Genomic DNA, 21,150 nt, shown 5'->3' with positions numbered 1-21,150 from the left:
GTGATCCAGGTAGACCCCTCTCTGGATATGCAAGCTGGCCAGCTCTTTGTGCTATTCTCTCACAACTTTCCAAGGATGCAGCTGAAGAGGAGTAGGGAAAGTCTGTCACCTTGTCTGACCCATCTTTATCTCAAAAGTTTCCAAGATTTCGCCTCTGAATTTAACCTAGGAGTATGTGTCAGTCCGGGTCTTCACATTTTCCTATATAGTCCTAGTTTCTCGAATGCCTGTTCATGGAGTCGTAGACCTTCCTAAAATCAACAAAGGTGACTACCACCTTGCGTTTCTAATCTTCGAGTAGGCTAGTATCTAAAGATATACTATATATAGACTTACCTTCCCTATCCTTGCGCGATAGGGATTCCAAGCCTAAACCTCTCAGGAATCGCACCTTGTTCTTATAGTCAACTAAACGGCTTAAGCTGTCTGGAGATTCATGAGGTGTAGGTAAACTGAGTGGTTCTGAAGGACTGCTCTCTTCTGGTGAGGGTAACTCTTCAATGTTGCTAAGGATGGAAGGATTGTGTAAAAGTCTTCTCTCCAGCTTACGCAACTCCAATTCTGAAAGGAACATTTACTTCATTAACTTAAAATCATGCTGAACTTCACTGCTGCTAAGTGGATAAAACGAGGTACTGGGTACCTATTTCAAATGATAGAAAGTAGAGAACTGAGGAAATAAAGAGCAAAAATGGAGGTGTTTAAAGCCTGATGTCATTTTCTCTTTTTTTGTTGTAATTGTAAACTTACCATTTCTTTTTCTCAAAGTAATAAGTCCAAGTAAGCCTAAGAATTTGATCTTTTGAGGAGATGCATCCAATTTGGATGGAGGTCCTTTTGTAAGCCAGACTGACAGTAGAGCATCATTCTCTTCGCTATCAGAATCTGATGTGGGACACTGGTTGTTGGAAGCCTTCCTCCTCTCCCTACGTCGACGTTCAGCAACATCCAACTTGCTCAACACTCCAGCAGGTGTAGGTTCATTTTCGACAGTCTGCCATTTAAAAAAAAAAGTCTTAGAATTTGAATTAGTATCTCACCATAATCTCTCCTAAATACAAGGAAAACGGCGTTTATTTACAGATCGGACTATAAAGAACAAAATATAGGAATAAAATCTTCAATGACAATTCTAATTCCTTACGAGTTTCTCCTTAAACCAAACATTTAAAGATCTTTGTGATTTTTCAAAAATCACTTACATTTAATTATTAAAGAACACTATAGCTGAAAAAAAACACAACAACAATGCAATCAATATGGCTAATCTTCACTAACTTTCAACTTCATGATGCTGTAATCCTAGAACTCATTCTCAGAGGAGCTACTGATTTCTAGCAAATATTAGGTAATAGCAATAATTAGAAGGTCATCTTGTACTCTGGAAGGGAATGGGAAATTCATATTCAAGTACGAAATAAGTTCTTCATTTCTGCCAGAAATTTAAATACCTCTTCGTTTCATCATGATGGTCGTACACCTATCACTATACTATGAAAGCTGAAAGATATATGAGTGAATTATTGGTAAATTATCGTTAAATTCAATGTCTGGAGGTTTATACAATGAAGAAAGTGTGTACGGTTCAATTTCTTCAATTACGAAGTCCATCATCAGCTTATGTAAGATAAGTTAAGAATACTGTAGTTGTAGCTGGTGGGAGAGATGCACTCCCATCTTTTTCATGAGGCTTCTTCAAGGTTACATGCCCATCAAACACTACACAGTTCATGACTTACCAGAGGGGGTATCTCTGTCTCTCTCCCCCCTCTCTCTAGCACACCATTCTCTTTGTAAAGGCAACCTAGCAATTTCTCTTTATCGGAAGTGTACTTAACCCTAGAACTGCTGCATGAAAATAAAGTCATCATCATCATCATCATCATCATCATCATCATCTGGTGTAGAGGCATGCCTTGTCTATGCAACCAATGTTCTCTGCCCCCAGCCCCTCATTTCATTTCATAATAGGAACAATAAAGAAGACTCTGTGCCAAGTCTTGAAGAACGTTTTTCTTCGGCCTTTCCCGTGAACTTGCCTTCCAGCAGATTGGTAAGAAAGGTATTATGTCAAAGGATGATAATAAATCCATATTTATACACTCATCTACATGGAGATGGCAGAAATAACAAAAACTATTGTCATGATTTCTATCGTAAAAGAACAATTATAAAATGTTTAGAACAAAGGAAATTGTTGAAATATTTTGCTCTAAAAAAAATTTCTGATAGATAATTTATTCCTGAAACATGGTATTCTGAAACACACAAGTATGTTCTTATATATTCTCCAACAGTTCTCCACTTTTCATTTCAAATACTATGTAAAGCACAATTTATGAACAAAACGGATTTTGAGTTCTTTTCACAAAATGGGGGCTGAATTATGGGGAGGCATGTTCATAGGCACAGACTGATGAACAGCAAATGGTACATCTTGACCTGGATAATTACTTCCTTGCGGGTCTCTGTCAGTCCAGCTCACACTTACTCCTTCACTAGTTTTTTCAAATATTGACGTACTGCCAAAAAATAACATCACCTACACCGACTTGAACATCATTCAGGTTATCAGAATTTCCCATTACTTCCGAGGCACCTTTTACTTTGCAGTCAATTTTGCTACTTTCGGGAATAATTTCCTAGTCGGAATTAACACAATAATCACTGTCACTAATGTCTTTGAAAATCAAGCGCTCAATTTCTGAATCATCACCAACGTGGGCTGTCATCTTGATTCTAAAAACAATTGAAAGTACTTTCACTTCTACAGCTAAATAAAATTCTCCAGACCGTTGCTTGTTTCTCGAAGACTTTTGAAAGTGAAGATGAAAGTATCAGTATTCAGCTGGTATCTGTACTAGTGCCATCTAGTACCCACTTATAAACATACGGCAGAAGATAGACACAGTTTCTCAGAAAGAAGATCACGCTTGACGAAACACTGCACCGTCTTCGAGAAAAACGTCTGCAGTTCTAGGATTACATAGCGATAGTCACCAAAACCAGATATGGAATGTGCTGATGGTCAGAAATTCTTGGATTACAACTCATGACGACGTCCAACCTACTGAAGAGATGAATGCAAGGATTAATGCACTCTGGAAGAAAGGGCGAATGACGACGGGTGTTGCCTGCGAGGGCCAAATGATAAACCACCTGAAATTGTACAGTGTAAGCCTTAGTGGAGTTGCTGGTTATTGCCTGTGCCATGTCTGGATAAGTAGATGATCCAATAGCCCCGCTGATCCATATCGTTTGTCCAGTGATGTCATGGTCTCAGCTAGCCTGCGATAAGCTTCTGTGCACCATGATTGCTTCTTATACACTGGTAATTGATTGGTTTAGTGCATTTCATGGCTTCTGAATTAAGTGCTGAGCAGCGTATGAAAATAGCTGTAGATTTTTAAATGCAATTCGCACAAAAACTTTGAAGATTCTTGAGGCTGAATTGCAGAGAGTGAATCGGAATATCATCCCACACTACAATGCTTGTCTACAGGATGTGAGAGAGAACTTACTGGCATGGGGTAATTTTAATGTTTCGCCCTGTAGAACCATCGCACCATCATCAGTCCTGATACAACATGGCGGCAAATGTTAGCCACCATGTGTTATGGAAACAAAAATGTAGAGATGATCAGCCAGCAACACTAAATGGAACTGTATTCCCAACTAGACAGAAGAAAACAGTTTGATATTGTGCCAAAAATGAAACGCACCGAAGCTGGCTATGATAATTTGAACACTTACTAAGAGCAGAAGCAGATAATAGTTGAGAAAATGGATTACACACAGTAACACAATGGAAAATGGTTCAAGAGACTACCTGATACACGTAACTACATAAAGAGAGCAAATCTACATCCCAACAGCTCACTTGGCCACTACAGGGTCTGGAAGTGGCTTTTATGAAATTATGAAAACACTGAATACAAAGTTTAGAATCGTTGAACGATTTTTTTTTTTAAATCACGAAGGAACTCCCTACATCTCTTTAGAATTAAATGAAAAGTGTTTAATATCTATGAAGCTATTATTACTTTAACAGAAGATGTCTTAGATATATATAGAATACAAACAGCAAAATGCTTCTCATGAGAAATTACAAGACAATTAAAACATCCTTCTAAGTCTGGGAGCCAATGGCACAGCAATGTTGAAACACTTGAACCCATGAGACTTCCGATGTTAAGTAACATTGGGCATGGTGGCACATTTGGATGGGAAGCCATGAACTGTTGGCTAGAGGAGGAGCGGAAAGGACCTGGCTACTCTCCTGCAAGTGAACTTCAGCTCAGACTGCTGATCAGTGGCTATTGACCTAGCTATGGGTTTTGACTAGGTCGCCAATATCCAGGTCCAGGTAAGGCACTTGATTAGGTTGGTTTAAGACTGGGAAAATGCTAAACAGATATCCTCTTAATTCCAACATTTTTTACATCTTTTTTCTACTCCCTACTGGCATGAAGACAAGTTTAAATCTCCCTTGTAACAACTCTTCTATTCTTCTGTTTTTACCTAGTCTGACATGTTTGCATTATGTGAAACTCCTGTAATTTACCAAAACTTCTTGATCCTTTAAAAAAAAAAAATTTTTATGCTAGTTGCTTTACATCGCACCGACACAGATAGGCCTTATGGCGACGATGGAACGGGAAAGAGCTAGGAGTTGGAAGGAAGCGGCCGTGGCCTTAATTAAGGTACAGCCCCAGCATTTGCCTGGTGTAAAATGGGAAACCACGGAAAACCATCTTCAGAGCTGCCGACAGTGGGGTTCGAACCTACTGTCTCCCGAATACTAGATACTGTCCGCACTTAAGCGACTGCAGCTATCGAGCTCGGTACTTCTTGATCCATCAGTAAACAGAACTAAATTATTCTTACAGCTGCAAACCCAATGACTATTAATCAAAATCTGACAACAAATTTCTACTATTATTTATAAGGGTATAATAAGCCCATGATGACACTCTCACCATTCACCAAAAGTGTGCATAAACCTAGGGAAATATATCATCCAAAATGACTATTGATGGCTGTCATGGCTTTGAACTGAACCACTTAACTTTAGCTTCCCAGCTTGTTCATGGCCCTTGTCTATGAATACAAGACTTTGGAAGTACATTCCTATGAATTTCTACAATTAATGTGTCTAACATGACCTCTCTTTTCCATCTCAATTTCTTCAGACCAAAATATAAATAAAAGATTAACTTACCCGCTGGCTGGAGATGGTCCTGCTGAGGTAGTGGTAGTCCCACACAGACATAGCCCCAGTTCCTTCTTTGGATGATACTGCTGCTAAAACCTTTGCTGCATCTGGTACATTCAGTACTGCCGGCTGAGGATTAACAACTACTGGTGTCTGGACACCCGAGTGATTACCAGGCTGTTCTCTGTTCACTGGTAACGGCACCTGAACTGATAGCTGGCTGCTGGCAGCAGGTGAGAGAGTTGTTTGCTGGTTAGACGATGCTTGAACATGGTCCCGACTTGCAACATGCTGAATAGGAGATGTATGAACAGTTGAAGAGTAAGTTGGCTGCAAAGCAGACACTGAAGCTTGAGAATGATTATATGAAACAGTAGTATTCACCTGCAATGGTACATGACTATGAAAGGTTCCAGGCTGGTTAGTTTGGGTTCTTATTCCACCATGGTCCTGACCTACATGAGGAGGGTGATATCCTTGATTCACATGTACTATTGGAGAACTGCACCCTGTTGCTTGTACAGGCTGACACTGAAGTGGCTGTAACACAGACGTCTGATGAGGAACTTGATTTGCGGGCTGGAATGATTGTGATGTAGCCGGTAAGTTTGTTGGGCCTGATAACTGTGAATTAAGAGTAACATTAACTTGAGGGCTCTGCTGACCATCATGTGTTAAAACATGTTGATTTCTTGACGGGATAGCTACTTTCTGTATAACACAATCACTGTTTGCAGGCACAAAGCTGCTAGTATCTTTACAACCAGAATACACTGTTGTCGTCCTTGACGGCATCAATACTTCTTCTCGTACACTTGAATTTCTATTATTGTTCACTGCACCTGATGTAGAACTAGACTGCACCACACTAGTTATCGATGAAGAAATTGAATGGTGATGCACATGATGACTCTTAGAACTGGAAACTACACTGTTCGTAACACATTCATTTGCAAGCGAAACATGCATGCTCTCAGAAGCTACGCGTTCTTTTGCAGATGATAGAGCACCACACGAAGGTGCAGCTGTCACAACAGGTGAGCGTCTACTACTAACATGCTGCTGCGGAAAATTATCTTCAAATGGCCTAACAAAAGCCGGTTCTTTATTGTTCTTTACTGCCGACACTGAGGAAGTCATGCTGTTTGTACGCTGATGTGGTAATGAGTGCTGACTAGAAGTGTAATACGAAGAGTGAGATTGGGAGTGATGAGGAATGTGAGGTGAAGAGGATGAGGTGACTGTGTGCTGTGGGTGAAGATGTGGAGAGGTAGAAGCATGGGGAGATGTGGAAATGTGTGGAAGATGCGAGGATGACTGGTGAGGGGGTGTAGAAGTTAATCTGTGAGGAGGAGCTAATGAAGGAGGGGTGGGAGTATGAGAATGATGAGATGGAGGAGTGGAAGGGTGAGGGTGATGGGAAGGAATGTGAGGGATACTGGGTGGATAAGGGAGCCTAGGAATTCCACTGATTTGAGATGATGGGGACTGCTGCATCAATGAATTCTTACTAGAATGCTGATGGATTTCAGAGTCTAGAGGAGGGTTGGGAATAGGGTGCAGTGGAGGAGGCAAAGTAACAGCAGTGGGAGTAGGAATTGAGCCAGGGGCAATAAGAGGAGGAGGGTGTGATGGGCGGGAGGAAGTATGCGTTGGCTCCACTTCCTTTCTACTGCTATCCCGCACTCCCGTTATGGGCGCCTTCCTAGCTGAAACAAAAGACATACCAAGACCGTGGTGAGGCCCGAAGCAACCAGTTTTGAAGCTGTACAGTAAAACTCGTGTAAAAAAAAAAAAAGTGACACATCTCTGAAGAAGTTTTAATGATCATAAAGGTGTAATGTAGTAAGCATGCATGCCTGAGTTTTATGAGACTGTTGATATTATAATCATAGCCACATAACCTCAAACTTTTTGTGGAATCCAAACTACAAGAAAGGGATTTTACATTTCTAAAGTAACATGTGTATTGGCTGGGATTCAATCCATAGCCACTTTCGTGAGAAGTCAGGGTCTAAGCCACTTGCCACCATGCCCATTATAGAAATTTAGGCCACAATATTATTATATGATCAGATCTATATAAGTTAAAATCCAAGAAGGGAAAATAATAAAGTGACAATGATATTTAATAATTTAAGAACGTTTTTCTACAGGTTTCCACAATGTAAGAGTTTTTTAAATTCTGAGACCACTTTTAGTATTTTAAAGCTTTCAATGAAATATATATGTTGAAGCAAATGTAAATACTTAGAAAATTATGCATTAGAGTTATTAATGATAATAACTACTGTACTTATCATTGAAGAAATCAACAGTTCATGGTCTCTAATTTTCTGTGTTAAGAGAAGGAGCCAATGAATTGTAAGCCACACTTCATCTAACCTCACATTCAGAGGATTTAACAAGGGAATGTACTGAAAAATGTAAAAAATAAATAAATAAATAATGTAAATCACATATTAAGTGAATAATTCAACCTCACTCATAAAAATACAAACGTTATCACCGATTATACACAAATTTATTCAGTGTTCCTGTAACAATATCCAGACCTTTAATGAAATGACTTCAAATTTATCATACTAACCGGAGATGGATATATCAGTTCGGATATAAACATAAGATGGTATACACATATAATAATACTAGTAATAAGTAGCCCTCTCCTTTCTTTTACATATTATATTAAATGTGAATAATCTGGAAATTAGGCATAACTGAAATGTTCTAGCACTAGTATTTATTATGGAACATTATGATCATCATCATGCAGCAATGAGAAGCAATGCCAGCTGGATGGCAAGGATGCTATATTAAATCCACAAACAAAACATCCTAAATATAGCACTCACACACTTTTACGTTTTATTCCACACATTTCAACACACCCACTAGCTGCACACTTACATCCAGAATCCAGTTGAACTCCTCTTCAGGCTTACACGGAATAACTTCAAAAGCTTCACAATATAAACAACATACGGAATGTTTATATGGGGTTATTTAATTAAACTCAATCAAGCTCTCTACTAGCATTATTGCCATCCAGCTGGCACTCCATTTTAATATTGATTCTCTATCTTCAAGGAAGTGATGTCGATCTATAGAATATTTAGTCCATCCCAAAAACCATATAAGCTGAACGTGCCTGATCTCCTACAAATGGAAAAAGAAATGTTTAAATATGATCTAAATAGACTACAATTGCCATCTCAGTATCGGCATTATCTCCATTCGACGTGGACATGAGTAGAACGTCCCATTGGAACTTTAAGACAAGATCGACCAGTTCATTTCCAAATTGTACCATATGTTAAATATATTATTGTAAATTGTGTAAAAAAATTAGTTTTTAAGAATAGTTTTAGAACAAGTTAATCTCCTAATAGGTTGTAAAAATGCACAGATGTTTTAAACCCACTTGTATCATGCCGTTCTCATTACCGGCATTATGATTGTTGACAGTTAATACCGTATTTACGCGAATAATACCCGACATTTTTTAAAAAAATTTGGGGCACGAAATTGGGACGCGGGTTTTATTTGCGTCAATGTTGGCATTATTTTTTCAAAATCAGCCTTCCTAAATTTAGGGTGCGGGGATTATTCGGTGGCGGGGATTATTCGCGTAAATACGGTATTATTTCCAATGGATGTGAACACGAGATGGACGTCACATTAGAACTTTAAGACATGGAACAGCTTGTTCACTCCAGTATGACCTAATGTCTTGTACTTCAGTGCAGATTGTTATATAAAAAATTGATTTATGAATAATCGTAGTATAGCATCCACTCAGAGCTCTGACTTGGAGATAGATTTCATACCTGATGATGCCTGCAATGACAGGCGAAACATGTACCATACACAAACTTAATATAATGACAGTATTATAGTCCTAAAGACTTAACTGGTATTGAATAGGTGGTTTCAATAAATTAATTGTTTAACATTTAATAAAATACCATTACCTCTTATCTCAAATTATCAATGAAGATCAAACCCCAATAAACTTCGACATGCCATGCAACACAACTATCAACAAGAAGGGAGAATCTAGCGTGCTTGTACATACAAATGGGTGTGAAAAACAGCGTTGCTCTGTCACGCTAGCAATAATCATAGATGGAAGAAAATTGCCACCATACGTTATTTTCAAAAGAGAAACAGCGCCGAAAGCGAAGTTTCCCAAAGGCATTCATGTTTGGGTTCAAGAGAAAGGATAGATGGATACAGCTTTCGCCTAGGACTGGGTCTGTACGGTGTGGGGAGCACGGCCAGGAGCACAGCTCCTACGCCCAGCAATGCTAGTGTCGGACAGTTTCCGCGGACACTTGGTGGAAGACACGACGAAACGTCTTCAGGAAATTAAAACTGATCTCGTTGTAATTCCTGGTCAACTCAAACATTGTCTACAGCCCTTAGGTGTTTCCATCAACTAGTCCTTCAACGATAACATACGTAAATTGTATGCCGAATGGATGGCAGGAGGGGAGCATGAGCTGACACCAGCAGGCAAAATAAAAACGCCGTTAGTTGAAATTGTGTGCGATTGGGTTTTGAGGGCATGGGTTATGGTGTCTACAGACGTTAATGTGAAGAGTTTCTTGAAGACGGGCATCGTAAATGCATTGGATTGAAGTCAGGATGATGAAATATGGGATGGTGACCAGAATGATGCACGCGAGAATAGCTCGGAGACTGAAGGAAGTGACAATGAATAGGGTAAGTATGCCAGTTGTCTTATTTCAATAGCCTAATGCAAATTTTACATTTTCTTTTCTTTTGGAAATACGATCTTTTGCACACAAATCCCCACATATATCATGCACTGAAAATGTTCACACTTATTTTTTTGTCAAAAAAGTGCTAATTATATGCGAGCAAATACGGTATATCTATTTTTTTCCCTAAAAATTAATGTAAAAGGATACCTTGTCGTAAGGCAGCCTCTGCATGAGGAAGTATTTCATAAAAAACAAACAAAAAACTAAGGATTACCTCGCAACAACAGTAAGTAAAGATAGGAAAAAGTGCATATTTTCATAGAAAGAGGAAGCCAGCACAGCTTGTATATATTAACTCATTGCGGACCGTGGACGGCATAAGACGTTTAATGTTCCGCGCGAAGCAATGCTGTTTATATTCATCATCTATGCATTCTTACACCTTAATCAGCGTTACTGGTTGTAGCAGGAAGTTGGTTGAGCTTTTTTGAGATAACCCTCGCGTTGAGTGGGCTCAGCTGTTTTAGCGGGAATATCTCAGCACTTCCTCGCGCGTCAAGACGGTACTTGAGATTCCAATGCAGTGCGTGTCGTTCTTACCAAGTGTAGTATTATGGCTTATAAAATAAAGTTTCTTACGGAAGATTAATTATTAGATATTTCACAACGATTATTCTGGTGATGAACTTATTCCTGAAATAGACTTAGATAGTGAAAGTGAGAGTGACGAGGAAATTCCGATTTCCGAATCCGATAGGCCTATAGAGAAAAGTGAAGTGCCTGATACATATCATCCTAGTTATTGTCTACCTGTTCCACCATTTACAGATAATTCAGGTATAAACGTTCAAATAGAAAATAAGCAGGATATTTTGAGTTACGTGAGTTTCATGAATGATGAATTTTATCAGTATGTGTGTGAGCAGACCAATCTATACGCGAGTCAAGTGATAAGTGTGGTGCCCCGGCCTTTCACAAAGAAACTGATCATGCAATCGTGGAAACCGATTAGTCCAAAATCCTGATATAAAAATGTACTGGACCAAAGACCCTGTTCTTCATACTCCGATATTTTCTATTACAATGTTCCGAATACGCTTCCTTCATATTCTTTCATTTCTTCACTTCGGTGACAGTAATCATTATGCCAAAAGTACAGATAGGTTGTATAAAATTAGACGTATTTTGAAACCTGAGACACCAGATATCACACCCTAAATGTTTACTAGAGGTAAGCATAAAGAATCATTTTTCTAACATTTATAGTTTAGGAGTAATTGTAAATTGTATTAAGTAATGCATGTCAAGAGGGCCAGGCATGAAAATGGCTGGTCCAGGCATTCAAGTGTCCCGCTCAGAAGCAGGTACTGAACGTGTTAAAAGAGGGCATATTAGAAATGGCTGCATCAGGAACGACATAGAATTTTTTTTCTAAAGGTAAGCATGGCACAACTAACTGTTGATACCATGATCATAACCATGCATACTCCGATTTCTACTTGGATACTGAACTACGAGACATAACTTTTCACTTAAAAAATCCATCCAGCATTGGCCAGGATTTGAACCACTGCCACCTCAGCAGAAAGCTAGAGATCATATCACTCAGTTATCATGACCTATGACATTTAGACAGACAACTGTACAAAGATGAAAGAAACATTGCTACGTCCAAAAATTAATTAAGGAAAGATATTAGAAATAATCTGGAAAGGCCAGATCATGCTGCAGGGGAACATTTCTGGACTGTCATATACAATCTTTGGAAGAGAGAGAAAAGGGAAATAAACAGCGTTTAGGGTAAAACAGGTGAACTCACTAAAAATCCCAGGTAATCACTCGACAGATGGAAGGAAAATATTAAAAATTTTCTCAATGTAAAACACTGAAGGCAATGAAGTTGTACTGAGGAAGTAGAGGGGTCAGTAAATAAACAGCATTGTCATAAGGCAAAGGGAATAGTTGGAATCAGGCTCGAACTGGCAAAAAATAGTAAGAAGGCTGGAATGAAATGGCTTCATATAGCAACAGGATTAGCATTGAATTAGAGTAACGTATCCTCTATTGAATCAAAGCAGTAATTGCATCTGTATATAAGCAAGTGTAATAGACTAATATAACTTGGAAACAATATTCTTTAACCTACGGGTAAATAATGCAAATATCAAGCTCGAATTATTATTATTATTATTATTATTATTATTATTATTATTATTATTATTATTATTACTTGTGAGGTATGGCTATGAAGTGTTTACATTTATTATTATCATTATTATTATTAATTATGTAGTTATGTCCGGACTTTATTTGGTATAAATCATGATTGTATTATTTGTGAGGTTATGTCATGAAACATCTACTATATATACAGTATATTAATATGAGTTTATTTAATGTAAGAACACATAATTAATAGTATATAGCCTAATCTATTACCTGTATCTATGACATACAATCCACTGCAATATTGTGTAACACACTGTAATAAGTCCAGAACAACGCTAGGGGCAACTAGAATTATGTAGAAACTCCCTTACTTTGTAATTAGGCAATTGGAGACTCTTGAATTTACGAGAAAATATGTTGTATCATATTATTCTGGAAGCATGGCCAGGCAATGTATATAAAGATGCAGTCTTGGGAGTAGAGTCGAGTTGTTTTGATGAGACTTGTGTTGAAGTTGTGTTAGCGGAGTATTTGAAGTCAAGTATGTGAATTGGTTTTATTGGGTTGGTAGTAGACATGCATCTGTTGCAGTCTTCTTCTGATTCTTGGTAGAAGGCAGCTGTTCAAAATGGTGGTTTATTGATGTGAATATAACATACATATATAGTTCGTAAATAAGAAGTGCACACAACTAAGAGCATTGTGTGTGTGTGTGTGTGCTTCTTTGTGAATACATCACTGGTAACCATGACGGAACGTAAGAATAATTTTCGAGTGAATACGAGTGTAAGTGCGAATCAGAACAAAATGTAAGTGATACTAGAAAATATGTCCATAAAACAACTCAAGAAATCTTCCGACGAACGGCAAGAAGAAATCACTGAAGACGCGGTTAAATTAAAAGAGTAATAACGGGAAGTTTTACACACGCCAGCTGATCATATGATTCCAAAGTGTATCTTTGAGAAACCATTTGAGACCCAGATAATAAAAAAGGAAGAGTGGGACATTAACAGATGGAAAACTGGTAGGGAAGATACTGTGTAGAGGACAGATGGCTCAAGGACTGTAGGGAACAGGAGGAGGGATCAACGAGGAAAGACCTGAGAGATCAATCCAAACAGTCTAGGCAGACACACTACAGTATTCCAAACTGAAATGATAGCCATCAAAATATGCCTCGAGGAAAACCTGAAAATGAACTACAGAGATAAGAACATTTTCATATTTAGAGATAGCCAAGCAGCCATTCAGGCACTTGAAGCTGTCCGGGTTACATCCAAAATTTTTTGGTATTGTCATACACTTCTCCTGAAACTCTCAGAGTACAATGTTGTTAAATAATATGGGTACCTGGTAGTGATGGGTCAAACTAGCTCTTTTGAGGGAGCTAGCTCATTCGCTCCCGCTCCTGAGAGTTGTTCAAAAGAGTCGACTCATGGGAGCGGGAAAGTAGGAGCAAGCCGAGGAACTTAGAGGCCGCTCTCCGCTCCAGGTTCGTTCGTTCATCCGGTTTAGGGCAGATGGCTCTTTATGACTTCCGGGAACGAACGATATAGCTCAAATAGTTAACATTTCCCACAACAGACGGCAACACAATGTCCAGTTTAGAAAGCTACTCTTGAAATAAAACAAATGAACAACTAATATGCACTCCTGGCAACATTGGCAATTAATCTAACGATAAAGCTTTATATACAGTAACGAAGAAACGTATCACAAATATGCAGTATTAATGGATAACACCTAATATTACTTTGCCTATGTTCCTTTCTTCTTAAAATGATGCCTTTCAAGACTGTAACGAGACGTATGTTCATGATATTGGAAATACTTACACGTTAATAAATAATTGTTTAAAAATGTAATGGGATGTAAGTTACTATGGTATATACTAGGGCATGAGTTATTTATTCATAAAAGGCCAAAATAGTGTCATTCTATATTTTCTCGATTAATCATGACCCGTTTTTATTTTAAGGAGCGAGATGGTGCGAGGTAGTTCACCTTTCCCACAACAGATGGCAACACAATGCCCATTTTGGCACGCTACTCTTGGAATAAAACAAACGAACAATATATACACCCTGCTGGCAACATTAGCAATTAATCCAATGATAAAGTTTTATATACGGTAACGAAGAAATGTATCACAAATATAGAGTGTTAATTGATGACATCTAATACTACCTTGCCGAAGTTCCATTCTCCTTCAAATGATGTCTGTCAAGATTGAATGCATCGTACGGGATGTATGTTCGAGATATTGGCAATACTTCCATTCGACCCCAGCAGTCTAGATGAGCATAAGAAGAATCTCTGTTCCTGTTCACGTAGTTTACAGTTCACTCAATACACGTCTTCAAAATATCCTCTTTCGACTGGAGCTACAGAAAGTTTCTTGCTTGACTCTCCGTGTTGGAACAACAGATTCTTTCATTCAATAATGCAGCGTAGGAAACATAACTGATTAAACGCTATCTTTAACGAAAATAATGAAACTACTATCAGCACAAATGTACATATAACCAAGTATACTACAGTACGCATAGCATTTTGCCTTTTTTTGCGTACAGTATGGTCACACTCTCTTCTATTTTTTTTCAAGAACGATTACATCGTTTGAGACGTATATGTTCAATATATTGGCATGCCGTACACAATTACACTACCTACTTTTCCTTCTACCACTTTTCCCACACTTGTGGGGTCGTGGGTGCGAACTGTTCCGCAAATGTGGATTTGGCCCTGTTTTATAATAAATAATAATGTTATTGGCTTTACGCCCCGCCAACTACTTTTACGGTTTTCGGAGACACCAAAGTGACGGAATTTAGCCCCACAGGGGTTCTTTTACGTGACAGTAAATCTACCGACACGAGGTTGACGTATTCGAGCACCTTCAAATACCACGGGAATGACCCAGGATCGAACCTGCCAAGTTGGTATCAGTAGGCCAGCACCTCAACGGTCTGAGTCACTCAGCCCAGCTGGCCCTGTTTTACGGACAGATGTCCTTCCTCACGCTAACCTTATGCGGAGGAATGTAATCAATATTGCGTGTTTCTATGGTGGTTGGTATTATGGTGTGTTGTCTGAATATGAAGAGGAAAGCGTTGGCACAAACACAAACACCCAGTTCCCGAGCCAGAAGAATTAAATTCCCGTCTTGGTCGAGAATCGAATCCGGGACCCTCTGTACCGAAAGCCTCAATGCTGACTATCCAACTAAAGAGTTGGACTCCATACACAACTGCACGTTAATAAATAATTATTTGAAAATGTACTGCGGTATACACTTTGGCATGAGTTATTTGGCCTATATTTTAAAGTCCTAGCATTATTTTCTATTTCCCTTAATTCAATTTAAAACTACAGTATATTATTTTATCCACTGTACCGTAAAACCAAAAGATTTTGGCAATATGTTGATTCATAACTACGACCGCATTTAAGAAACAGGTGAGGATTTGTCAGAGTATTTCTTAATTATTTCAGACAAAATAAAACTATGCCGTTTCTACTTGCCGAGTGGTATATTCAGTATTCTGGATAGTGACTGTTTGTTCATGCTTAGTTGAGGATAGTTAATCGGAACTTGCTGTCGTTTATTTGCTCTGAACCTACTGGATCTATACTAGGCCCTACATCCTTCATAGATTATAAGTACATGCAGGAAGTGAACTGGTAAATATTGCTCAATAACATGTTGTTTATTTCATTTCATTGCTTCGTTATGTAGCAAGTTGCCAGAACTATGGCACAAAAACGTACCTAGCAGACAGACCACAACCTCTGCACTCAGAGTACCGCAGAGCACTGACTGAGTGTGGGAAGAGGGCTAGACTGGGCAGCCTATAAAAAAGAAAGCAACTACTATATGTCACGTGATTATCTGAAGCATGGTATTGGTTAGAAATGAACGAGAGTCGATGTGACGAGCTAGCTCTTTCTTGGAGTCGCAGTTGATAAGAGCTGGCTCGTACTAGCTCTCAAGGAGTAAGGAGGGAGCTAGCTCTACAAGAGTCGACTCGTAATTGAACGACTAGCTCTCAAGGAGCAAGATGGGAGCTAGCTCTTACAAGAGTTGACTCTCAATGAGAGAGCTAGCTCTCTCCAATGAGTTGTTCAAAAGAGTCAGTTCGTTCATGAACGACCCATCACTAGTACCTGGGCATGCAGGCATAAAAGGTAATGAAAAAGCAGATAAAGTGGCAAGAAGAGGGTCAGAAACACCTTTTGTGGGCCGAGAACCAGTATGTGGGATCTCTTATAGACAAGCCGAACTTTACATAGGTAAATGGGTACAAAAGAAACAAATGGGAAACTGGAAAAATGCTCCAGGATGCAGGCTTGCAAAAGAACTAATAAAGAGCCCAAACAAGATGCATACTAGGGAACTGCTGGAACTCGGCAGAGAAAATATTGGATGGCTAGTAGGACTGCTGACTGGACACTGCCATCTTAAAAAGCACCTACATATAATTGGAGTAATAAGAGACAATGTATGTAGGAAATGTAACGATGCAGAAGAATCAGCTGAACACATACTCTTTGAATGTGAGGCGCTGGGAAGAATCAGAATCTCCACACTGGGATTACCATGTGAAGAGAGAAGAAACATCTGAGAAGACTCAATAAGAAGCACCTGCAACTCTGTGAAGGAGCCTTTTAAAGAGACCCCATGAATAAAGGAAGAAGCAGCTTCATTGAGGGATCCGTCAGTCTACTAGGATGGACTAATCTACCAGAGGACATCTTCGTTCAACTCATCACACCGCGGTTGAAGGGGCAGGCCGCTACTTGGTGGAATAACTTGAAGGGCTTAAATTTAAACTGGACAAACTTCAAGAGGGAATTCCTTGCCAGGTTTAATTCCGAAGGGGTGAAGAGCTCTGTGAGAAGGAAGCTACTAACTGAGGCACAACCCACCGGCATAAGAGCTAGCGTGTTCGTTCTCCAGAAGAACCAGCTCTTCAAGTGGCTGCAGGGAAGCGAGAACATGATCGTACCAGATATCACAGAACAAGTGCACAATAACATTCGACCCCAAGTGAAAGTATCACAATCGAGATCCTTTGATGACAATGTAGAATCATCGCCCAGCTGGAAGAGGAACACAAGAGCAAAACTAGTGAAGAGACCAGCTCTGTTAGGAAGTGCTACCTGTGTGGGAGAACGGTACACCTGAAGAACAAATGCCGTACACTAGCATAGGAGAGACTAGGTCCGGCCCATTCTGGATTCAGAGGGGATAGGACCGGAATAGGAATGCGCCTAAATACAGGACAGATGAGCAACCCTGGTCAAGTACGAGAGGAATTGGTCAGATTGTGAGCAGAACAGGCCAACCCCGCCCAGCTATCATCTTGAGGATAGGCAACGATAATTTTTCAGCCATACTTGATAGCCAAGCAAGCCATTCATTTGTAAATGGGACTGTTGTCAGATTACTACCGCCTATGAAGTCTCACCATCTCAGAAGAGTAGTGGGAGCAACGGACAGGGTAACCTATTCCATCCAAGGACAGACTAAGCTAACCGCTAAATGCATGGACCTGCCTATTGTAATTGACGTTGCAGTGATACAGAACCTAATACCTGATATCATATTAGGTCATGGCTTTCTAGTGGAATACAAGGTGATCCTGGACTATGCAGCCCTTCGTGACATGGTCTCAGTCAATTTTATTGCCTACCGGTGCTAAAGGCCCCTTCTGCAATAATTCAATTGATGCTTCAGTTTCACATTATGCTCATGATTTCATCAGCGGCCTTGAAGATGTTGTTTTTATGACATTCATTTTAGTGCTTGTTTTTCACGCCCTCATGTCGTTGGCATTATATTATTGTCACACTGTTTTTCCACTAAATTTCTTTTTAATGAACCGTTTTAATTAGAAATTTTGTAACGGAATAAGTTTTAGTCTCTGACAAAATATTTTTATGGTTTAATCATTGACAGTGTTTGCATCAACATGTTTGTACAATGTACCATTTCTCACATTAATATAAGGTGTACTCTTGAAGATTGTTTTTAGGCTGAACATGCTCTGAATTGAGGGCAAAACATGTCCCATTTAACTGATAGTATGTTTATGTAACCACTATAAGTGGAAATTAATGTACTGAATAGGTGGATTAAAGATCGCCTTTATTGTTTTTGGAAAATATGTTGTGTCATATTTTTCTAGAAGCCTGGCAAGGCAACGTACGTAAGGAGGCAGTCTTGGGAGTAGAGTTGAGTTGGTTTGATGAGACTTGTGTGGAAGTCATGTTAGTGGAGTGTTTGAAGTCAAGTATGTGAATTGGTTTGGTTGGGTTGGTAGTTGACATGCATCTCTTGCAATCTTCTTCTGATTCTTTGTAGTAGGCAGCCATTAAAATGGTGGTTTACTGATGTGAACATAACATATGTATATAGTTTGTAAATAAAAAAAGTGTACACAATTGACAGCATCGCATCAGTACACTGGGTAGCATGTCCAAATACATTTCAGAAAATAAGAGCAATCAATGATGGAGAATAGGTAGGATGAAAACCAGTGTGGATTCACACCACAGAGGAATGTCAGGACCAGATCTTCAGTGTGTATGAAGTACCTGAAAAATACTTCGAAGAGAATAGACAGTAATGCTTATATTTCGTGCGTCTAGAGTAGCAAAACCTCATTAAGTTGTTTCTGCAGGGGAGAAGAAAAGAGAGCGTGTTAAATAAGAAAACATACTAATAAATAAGCGAGTAAAAACTAACCGGGATATGGAAATATCCAATATGATTTTTATTTTTGACATGTATGCATTTTATGACGTGTATGTATAGATACAGTGCAAGCTTTATCTACAGTTTCTGAAAATAAGAGTATCAAAAAAGTGTGAAAAACACTTTGAGAACAAATGAGGCGTCCATATGCAAAATGCAGTAAATCCACTTTTGTTCGAAAATGAGTTGTTGCCACCATTTTGTTCTCTATGCTGTCGTCTGTTGATTAGTCCCTTAAAACTCTAGCAAACCTGCTTCCTTCTGCTTTAAATCGCACCCTGAAAACAGCCTGCAGATGCAAAAGTGTGTGTATCCACATCTGTTTGCAAAGCAAAACTGAGTGAATCCATTTTCATCATAAAGAAGCAGAACTTGGTGTATCCTTACTAAGAGCCATTATTTAAGGTGGTTTGCAGGTGCAAAACTAGCTTAAAACACACTGTGTCCTGCGTTTGAATAATGCTATTTTACAAGCTTTTTTCTCCATGGATGTTAGTTCCGAGCTTGTGTCAAGAAACCGATTTTGCAAAGGGATCTAATGAAATTATGTCCTGTCTGCATCACAGATTAACATCAACAGATTTGAATGGCATGCACACCATCCGCCTAATGTCGGACAGTTGTGGAGGGCAAAACAAGAACCAGACAATGCTGGGTATGCTGTGCTTTTGGCTAACACAAGAGGCTCCTGCCAGTGTGAAACGGGTGAAGATCTTCTATCCAATGGTTGGACATTCTTTTCTACCACCCGACAGAATTTTTGGTCGAATAGAAAAAGTTCTCAGGTCGAAAGTTACTGTCATATTACTGAGTGAGTACCATGATGTATTCAAGGATCATGGAATAGTTTCCCAGCTGGGAGCAAATGTCGTCAATCGGTGTTGGAAAGATGCAGTTGCTGATGTCATCAATCCCTCTGGTCAGTGGCACTTCTAATTTGCTCCTGTAAAAAGGGTTGTGATCACCATAAGTAAACATGGAAACGCACTAGTAAGAGCTGCAGTGGCCTACAGAATAGACTCTGGTGAAGGGAGAGGGATATGCAGACGTGGCAAAGCCTACTCGGATATGAAGCCGAATGTTATCCAGATTGGAAGACCCTTAAAGGAAGTGAAAGTTAGTTACATTGATTTTCTGCTTAGAAAGCATTTCGGGGAGACTTGTGAAGAAAACGAAGATCCTGTTTTCTATAAGAATCTGATGGATTCTCAAACAGCAGTGAACAATGCAGAGGAGACTCAGAGTTTGAAATTCATCCAGAAGACAATGAGTTGCCTGTGTAATTTCGATGGAATAGGACAGGACTTGCAAGGTTGCGGCCTTTTCACTTCTTGCAGACTTTCATTTGATGCCATATACTACGTAATCACACTTACTTGTAGTCAATAAATAATTTCTTTTGTCATTTGAACCAGCATTAAGGCATGTTCTTTCCAATTACGTTATGATACAACCTCTACAGAAACAAACCTACCTAGATCCATGAAAACAGGAGCAAAACTCTGTGAATCCAAACCATTTTAGGTAATAACTAAAAACTTAAAACCCCAATATTTTAAAGATTGTCATAAAAACAGTCCGTAGGTGAATATAAATCTATAATGAAAAGAAATTCTGCATATCTGCAAGCCAAAGGAAGTAAGACGTTTTTCGTGTTTCCTGAAAAAAAAATGTTCTGGTGCACTCACAGCATTTTGCTTCTGGACGCCTCAAATATGAAAACGTACTCTGGGTTTAATATTTACGCCACCTCCTCATATCACTCAGTTATCATGACCTATGACATTTAGACAGACAACTGTACAAAGATGAAAGAAACATTGCTACGTCCAAAAATTAATTAAGGAAAGATATTAGAAATAATCTGGAAAGGCCAGATCATGCTGCAGGGGAACATTTCTGGACTGTCATATACAATCTTTGGAAGAGAGAGAAAAGGGAAATAAACAGCGTTTAGGGTAAAACAGGTGAACTCACTAAAAATCCCAGGTAATCACTCGACAGATGGAAGGAAAATATTAAAAATTTTCTCAATGTAAAACACTGAAGGCAATGAAGTTGTACTGAGGAAGTAGAGGGGTCAGTAAATAAACAGCATTGTCATAAGGCAAAGGGAATAGTTGGAATCAGGCTCGAACTGGCAAAAAATAGTAAGAAGGCTGGAATGAAATGGCTTCATATAGCAACAGGATTAGCATTGAATTAGAGTAACGTATCCTCTATTGAATCAAAGCAGTAATTGCATCTGTATATAAGCAAGTGTAATAGACTAA

General features: G+C 39.0%; 1 protein-coding gene across 3 annotated transcripts in view; it reads right to left on the bottom strand.

Annotated features, from left to right (window-relative positions):
- The window catches only part of px (plexus), a 742,022-nt gene that overhangs the window by 62,252 nt on the left and 658,620 nt on the right, over positions 1 to 21,150 (bottom strand). For 2 of the 3 annotated variants that reach the window (XM_067150020.2, XM_067150022.2), the window contains exons 13-15: positions 5,222 to 6,924; positions 751 to 994; positions 337 to 561 (exon numbers count right to left, since the gene is read on the bottom strand). In XM_067150020.2, the coding sequence (XP_067006121.2) occupies positions 337 to 561; positions 751 to 994; positions 5,222 to 6,924 (2,172 nt within the window). The remainder of the gene's footprint in view (positions 1 to 336; positions 562 to 750; positions 995 to 5,221; positions 6,925 to 21,150) is intronic. The other variant, XM_067150021.2, reaches the window with a different exon arrangement.

The sequence above is a fragment of the Anabrus simplex genome, chromosome 6 (genome assembly GCF_040414725.1).
Source record: "Anabrus simplex isolate iqAnaSimp1 chromosome 6, ASM4041472v1, whole genome shotgun sequence".
Lineage (NCBI taxonomy): Eukaryota > Metazoa > Arthropoda > Insecta > Orthoptera > Tettigoniidae > Anabrus > Anabrus simplex.
This window is presented reverse-complemented; position numbering and strand designations above follow the sequence as displayed.